General features: G+C 47.1%; 2 protein-coding genes across 2 annotated transcripts; both read left to right on the top strand.

Annotated features, from left to right (window-relative positions):
• Positions 1 to 244: 244 nt before the first annotated feature.
• LOC127344780 (small ribosomal subunit protein eS26-like) lies at positions 245 to 2,847 on the top strand. The gene is made up of 5 exons (XM_051371116.2): positions 245 to 379; positions 465 to 557; positions 647 to 731; positions 934 to 1,067; positions 2,286 to 2,847. Exons 1-5 carry the CDS (start codon positions 248 to 250, stop codon positions 2,526 to 2,528), a joined length of 687 nt encoding a protein of 228 aa, XP_051227076.1. The 5' UTR covers positions 245 to 247; the 3' UTR covers positions 2,529 to 2,847.
• A 1,136-nt stretch (positions 2,848 to 3,983) lies between these two features.
• LOC127344779 (uncharacterized) lies at positions 3,984 to 7,067 on the top strand. The gene is made up of 3 exons (XM_051371113.2): positions 3,984 to 4,558; positions 5,535 to 5,856; positions 6,103 to 7,067. The coding sequence occupies exons 1-3, from the start codon at positions 4,038 to 4,040 to the stop codon at positions 6,331 to 6,333; spliced, it is 1,074 nt and encodes a 357-aa protein (XP_051227073.1). The 5' UTR covers positions 3,984 to 4,037; the 3' UTR covers positions 6,334 to 7,067.
• Positions 7,068 to 7,377: the final 310 nt, after the last annotated feature.

The raw sequence follows: 7,377 nt of genomic DNA, 5'->3' as shown, positions 1-7,377 counted from the left end.
TTTGTATTGTACTCTGCAGCGATTTAGTTTAATTTCCTTATGGAAAACAGTGTGTTTCTTTCAAAAAAGAATAAGAGGAAAGAATACGGGTCTTTGTTTTCTTTCACAGTATACATGAACACACGTTACAAGGCGGGAGCGAGTGCGAATATTCCGAAGCGCATCAGTGGCGACTTCGCAAGGTGGACCGTCGATCTACAAACCAACGGTCGCAGATGCTATCAGGCCACCCGCCACCCCTTATATAATGGCCACCCGCCGCCTGGTGGGCAAACCCTACAAGGACAAGGACCCGGAGAAGACGCCGCCGCCGACGGCCGACCTCGCTCTCGCTGCCTACTCCTCGCGACCTCGCCCCCGCCCTCGCGTTCTCACCATGGTGCGAGACAATCCCCCTTCCTTTCAGCTCTGGATGCGCCCCAATGCAGGTCTGATCCTATATGTCGCTTCTCTCTCTCTCGCAGACGGTGAAGCGCCGCAACGGTGGCCGGAACAAACATGGCCGCGGCCATGTCAAGTTGGTCCGCTGCAACAACTGCGCCAAGGCAGTCCCGAAGGTTAGTTCAATCATCCTCCCAACTTTCCAAATCCATTTCCTTGTCCAAAATTGTGTATCGATTGTAGCGGGGTTTCTTTGCTGGTTCAGGACAAGGCGATCAAACGATACTGGGTGAAGAACGTCGTGGAGCTAGCCGCCATCAGAGATCTGAAAGAAGCATGTCTGTTCGAGGGTACGTATGGTTTCTCTCCCCTTCTCCTTTCAGGGTTGTGTTTAACTGTTGGATCAGTCAGTGTAGTCCTGTCCTGCAAGAACATCTATAAATCGGAAATTTCATTTCGCCCCTGCTATTTGATCATCTCGAGAGTTGAAAGGTCCCAGATTTTCAAGTGTTTGTGGCATATATAGATGAAAAGTGTCCTTTTTCGTTTCAGGATACGTTCTTCCCAAGCTCTACGACAAGTTGCATTGGTGCATCGGCTGCGCCATCCACAGGCGCGAAATCAGGGTTCGCTCCCGTAAGGACAGGAAGAACCGCGCACCGCCGCCGAGACACTTCCGCCCCAGGGTATGGGATCCTTGTTTACCTTTGTACCTTTTCTTGTCACCTGGATGGTTGATATGATCTGCTCGTCTTCTGCTTTTATTTAGTGTAGCGCATTTGTCCCTCGTTTGCTCAAGCCCAGTGACCTTCTTAGGTTCATTGTACGCATACTTGCCATTATATTTGAGTTATGCTAGTTGATTGTTTGCTCAAGCTCATGGACCTCATCGTTTGTCACTAGATCTCATCATTGGGATTTTGCGAGGCAACTTTGCCGAGGTTACCAATTGTTTACTATGTTTTCCTGTTTTCCATGTTGCATATATCATTAGTTGCTGCTGCTTGACCTCATTTACTATCATTTGGTTAATTGAAGGCATCCTTGCCAGCATCTATCTCCTAAGAATTTCCAGCTTTTTGCAGAGCCTATGGTGCTTTGCAGCACTTTTGTTAACAGTGGTGTTACTTAAGTTGTGTTCATGTGGGTTTTGAGGCAACTTTGCTGAGGTTTCCAACACATAGTTTGGTCTCCTCTCATACCTTTGCCTACATTCATTAGATTCCAGGATGTTTGATCTCCTTAAATAGACCTTTTTCATGTTATGGTGGGCATCCTAGCCAGCATCTTTTTGAGTGAGTTTATTAGTCAAATGCATTCGTTTTTAGTACAACTTGCATTATCCTTGTCCAATTTATGTTATTCAAAGAGTTTTGGTTTCAGTTGTTACCTAGACTTTCTGAATTTGATCTTCATATAAATGCTAGCAAATATTATTGCCAACAAGATCAATCACCGCTATCCTTTTGGCGTGGCATTTCTACATCGAATTGATGATTTCTCTGGTTTATTGCATTGCATTGCATTGGGGAATCTGATGTGATGTTAGGTAGTTAGGTAATAAGACCATTTGCTGCCATCCTTATGGCTTAGTGTAATTAGTGTGGTGATTCTGTAATCCTGTACTTATTGCTTGCTAACAGAGGTCAGCAATCATTTATTGTGGTGCTAAGTGTAAGATACACTGAAAACAAGCAGTCGTTGGTAGATTTTGTCTTTATATCTCCTCTGAATTTTGTTTAAAGTGCTTACTGAGGACTTCAGTACAGTTTTTTTTAGCCAAAGCTTAGTCTTGATAGCTGCTGTTTGCTGGAAAATCATTCTTTGCTGTGATTTCTACTGTCTGCTAATCTGCTATAATGCTGTTATGCCATATTGCTGACACTAATAGTTTCATTTTGCAGGAGGAATGGCCTGTGGGTGACGCTCCTCGTCCTGGTGGTGACGGTGGGGGTACTGGTGGTGCTGGCGTTGGTTTCGGTGCCGGTGGTGGTGGCGGTGGGGGTACTGGTGGTGCTGGCGTTGGTTTCGGTGCTGGTGGTGCGGGCGGTGGTTTCGGTACTGGTGGTGCGGGCGGTGGTTTCGGTTCTGGTGGTGCTCGTAGCGGCTTCGGTACCGGTGCTCCAGCTCCCATCGCTGGCGCCTGATTTAGCTTCCTGGAATGCTCCGCTTCTTCTTACCAGTCTAGCTCTTACCGTAGAACTTTAGCATGAAGCCAATGGGTACTGGATGAATTCTCTGCTATTGCGTCGAAAAACCTGTTATGTGGCCAGGCCAAATGTTATGTCTGATCTACCTAGTTTTGAGCATCGGTTAAGCACAAGGCTATATCTGCTTTTGCGTCTATGACGTAGAAAAACCTGTTATGTTGCCAGGCCAAATGTTATGTATGATCTACCTAGACAAGTCTATTTGCTATCTATATATGTTATTGCTCAGCAGGCACCACTTGCTGTTGTTGCTTTTTATCTGGTTTCATATGGTTTTTGCCCCAAGTTTTTTCATTTGCCTTTCGTTGCGAAATCTTTGCCTGACTCTAGCCGTTTACTGAATTCAAGTGTGTGCAAGTTGTTGGTGGTGCTCATCCTGAAAGTGTAGCGAGTTTTAGGTACCTGCATCCTGGCTGCACTCATTTTCTTGTAAGAATGCTGTTCTCTTTACTGCAACAACAACAGGAAATTACACAAAAGGGAATTGGCTAGTATGCCAAGTAAAAGGTTTTAGCTGTTAGCAGCGCATAATTCACCAGTTTGTTTCTCTTATAAATCAAGCTGAACCTTAATGTCTTTGTGTATGTGATTGTGATTTCAATAGCAGATTGTTAGATATGACTGCAGCAGCGAAAAGATTCAAAATGCTGTCTACTTCTTCCAGGGAGACGCAGCAGACAGCGTCTACAAGGAAATAGAACACAGGAGACTCCTTCATCCTGTGGCTCGTTCCGCGCCATCCCCGCAGTAGAAATCGAGCTTGATTGATTGCACTGATGTTTCTCTCTGAATGATTTCTGTTTCTGAGTTGCGAGTGTGGTTGATTTTCCGCCTTGTGGAATCTTACAGAGGTGAATCAATCAGACAGTAGTCTGTATATCTGTGTGTTGTTCATCTCATCTCATGGTCCTACAGTACACATGTGGAAGGGAACGCAAAACCTTCATTCTGAATGCTGATGAAACATTAGGGGGACGTGAACGAGAATTGCAGAGGAGCTCAGATGGGCAGAAAGCAGAGGTGAAGCGAGCAGATGGAGGCGGCGTTCGCGCTCTACCCACCCATTATATATGGAACATTTCGTCCTGTACTCTTGTAGTCTTGTGTCAATTCAGTCTTGTTTCTGAACCAAAAACTTTATGCCGTCTCGTTTCTGAAAAGAACAAGCTTTGTCTCCGGTGATCACCATGCCGTTTCCACCCCTACGATGGCTGTGGTCGTCGTCCTCTCAAAAGTCGTCGGTGGTCGTGTCGCGCTGTCTCCACCTTCCCTCCACGATTCGAAAACGCGGCCGGCATCAGGCCATCCGACGGCGCCGATTGCCCCACGACGCCGTCCCGTCCCGTCCCCACCGTCTCTTTAAACCCACGCAACCTCCACCAGCCTGGACGATCAAGCTTCCACCCGAGCTACCTTCCACCCGATCACCGGCCGGCGGGCGCCACCATGACGGCGACGTCCACCTCGAGGGCCCCACGGCGCCCGCGCATCCGCTCCCGCGCGCCGCCGCCCACGCCGATCCGGACCGCCCGCGGCGTGCGCTCCGCGGCCGCCGACGAGCTCGTCCTCGCCGAGTTCCTCGAGGCCTCCCAGCGCGTCCCCGCCCTCACCCTGCCCGTCAAGAAGAAGCGGTTCGACTTCCCGGCACCTCCGCCGGCGCCGGACATCCCCGCGCATGACCTGCTGACGGACGACCCGGCCGCCGCGCGGACGGCGGTCACCGCGGCCGAGGAGGCCGGCGCGTTCCGCGTCGGCGGGGCGATCGGGGTCGGCGAGGTGCGCGCCGCCATGGAGGCTGCGGAGGCGGTGTTCGGGGCGCCCGAGGTGCCGAAGCGGGAGATAGGCAGGTTGTTCCGGGGGAGGGATCGGGTGGTCGGGGAGGAACTGTACTTGCCATGGCCGGTGACCGCCGACATGGATCGGTTGCTTGAGGCGGCCCTGCCCCGCTCGACGTACCGTGCGTTCAGGTGATTCTTCATGCTACCACCTTGTAGTAAGTTTTGTCTCCTTGCTGCGTCGTCGCATTTGGATTTTGGAGCTACCCTGGCTTGTAGTCCGTGTGTGCTGCAGATAGTAGGCTAGCAACTTGTAGCTGAATGTGAGTGAGTTTTAGAGCTTTTCCGAAGCGGAATTTGGAATGAAAATAGTCAAGATATAAATACAACTGTATGTGTGGTTGGTCCAAGGCGAAGTTGATCACTAAACAAAATAGGTTAATAATGTGATAGCGGCTATGTATCCTCTGTTCCACAATATAATCTGTTTCGGCAAGCTAAAAAGCTAGCCAAAATAGCTTATATTGCGGAACAGAGGATTTTTTATTTTTTACATACAGCAAAACAAAGCTCAATATACCTTAGGAAGTTGCATTTCGTACTACCCTATACTGAAGATAGGCTATCAAGTTGCAGCTGAAATGGGAGTTTTGGAGCTTTTTTAAAGAAGAATTTGAACTGAAAATAGGCAACCTAAAAATAGAGCTACATGTGGTTCATCCAAGATGAAATTGGTCACTGACCTTGATAGGTTATTAGTGTGTTGGCAGGTCTGTATTCATGTTGACATACAGCAAAAGGAAGCTTCGACGGAAATGAATCAAAAAAAAAAATTTGCGGGTTAGAAATGAATGAAACTTGCTAGCCTAGTAATCTCAAATGCAGGTTTGTTGCACATAGGGGTCTGTCCCTCTCCGAATATCAAATTATTCACGAAACCTGCTAGAGATAGCTAGTAATCTCAAATGCAGGTGACATGAATGGTTCTATAATGCATAAGCCACCAGAGCCGATCTGTAAGATTTGCGCATTCCTATGTTTCTCACTACTGATTCATGGCAAGAACATGAAATAAATAGTCAAATACCCTGATCAGCACGTTAGGAACAGGATGTGATTTCAAGATTGATCTCCTATGTCCTGACATCAGATCTTCCATTGCTGCTAGGGAGAAGATGGATGTCGTCGCATCTAAAATGGAGGATCTCGCGAGATGTGTGGTCAGAGTCCTATCTGATAATGCCAAGAACCCGAGAGACGCTGCTCTGCCTAGAGAAGCCCCATCGGTTCTGTGTCTAACGCTGTATAACTGCAACAAGTTGAAAACATCTTGGGGAGGGTTTGGCAGCACGGAGCGTCCAAACTCGTACGCTTTGAGCGCCCACCTCTCTGGGCGCGATCAGGAAATTTGCCTCCGGAACCAGGGCGGCTCAACCTTCTTCAATTTACCGGCCGGCTCTGTGCTCGTTACAGTTGGCAAGCAGATTCAGGTATCATGCCAAATTATGACATGCTATTTTCCATTCAATAAAATTGTTGGAAAAATCAACATTTTCGAAAGAAAAAAATGAATGTTCTTTATACAAGGTTTGCCCGTTTATGTCATAACGTTCTGTGTACCAAGTGTGAAGTGTAGGCAGTGCTTTCTCTGAAGCTTGTCTGGCCCATGTACTCGGTTGCATATGTTCTGTTCCAACTTCAGCTGTGGAGTATTACATTACTTGCTCTGAATTCAGGAATGGTCCAATGGGGAATTCAAGAGCGCTATTGGCGAGATACTATTTGAGCTGACCGACGAACCAAACCCGTTCATGTCTCTGGAACTCTTGTACTCTCCAGGAGACCTGAATCTTGGTGAGGTTAGTCGGCACGCTAGCAGCATTGACCGTCCCAAGATTGTCCCTTTAAGGGACCAGATTTTGATTGCCCTGGTTTTGCTAATTTTGTACTACCTCTTCTGGAGATGAGCTTCTCGTGTGCCTTTCTTTTTTCATGGCGTGAGCCTATTTTTTGCTCATGGCGTGAGCTTAGATGTCCAAGACGGCTTGTTTTCAAAGCTTTTTTGGACCTAACTTCCTGCCCTTCTCCGTTAATTGATCATGGAGAAACACTGCTCTGGGTAGCGGTGATGGCGGCTGGTTTGAGTCTGGTTTGATTGAGATTGTTTTGTTTTCTGGTCTGAATAAAGTGAGATGCATACATAGCTGTTAGCTCATCTCCCAGTTCCGGAAAATTGGATGGAGATGATTTTGACTGATTTGTTGAAAGGTGATTTTGGTCAATTGGTTTGTGGACTGAAGCTTAACTGTATCACTTTTGAGATTGAGGTGTTTATATTAGACTCAGGTTTGATGGTATCTCCTTTGAGATTGAGGTGTTTATATTATACTGAGGCTTGATGACATATCTTTTTGGCATTGATGTGTTTATACTGAACCTGAGAGTCATCCCTTTGTAGTACGTAGAATATTACTCCATTATGTACTAGCAGGCTTGCATTCCAGTGTTTCTTCATGTGGCATGAGCTGAGGAAACTGTCTGTCTGTCCGTCTCCATGGCATCGTAGAACTATTCACCGTACTAGGCCTGAACGTAAGACTGTATTCGCGCTACAGCTTCTTGTACGTGTCGCTCTTTTGACTTCTCACTTATTGTCACCTGAAAGGATCATGCGATATATTGTGTAGTGGATTTGATGCCCTGTCTAGATCTTCTCAATGTGTCGGTTCAGAACTCCAGCACATGATGTATTTGCCTACCGCAGCCAGAGAAGGTGCAAATTAACGCAGATGGGTACCATTGTTACCGCCCTGCCTAGAATTACGCAGCGGGACTCGATCAGGTACTCCTGAGCCCGTTTGCAGTGTGCACGCGTAATATCGGTATTTACGTTTTTTCTTGGATTTTTTTTGCATGTAAATGAGGTGTGTACGCATGTGCGTGTCAAATTACGTACTAAAAGTCGAAAATGTGTAGCCTAAGAAAAAATGAAGTTTAAATAAACAGTATGA

Source organism: Lolium perenne, chromosome 3 (assembly GCF_019359855.2).
Source record: "Lolium perenne isolate Kyuss_39 chromosome 3, Kyuss_2.0, whole genome shotgun sequence".
NCBI classification, from domain to species: domain Eukaryota; kingdom Viridiplantae; phylum Streptophyta; class Magnoliopsida; order Poales; family Poaceae; genus Lolium; species Lolium perenne.
Note: the sequence above shows the minus strand (reverse complement) of the source record. Positions and strands in the feature narration are given on the sequence as shown.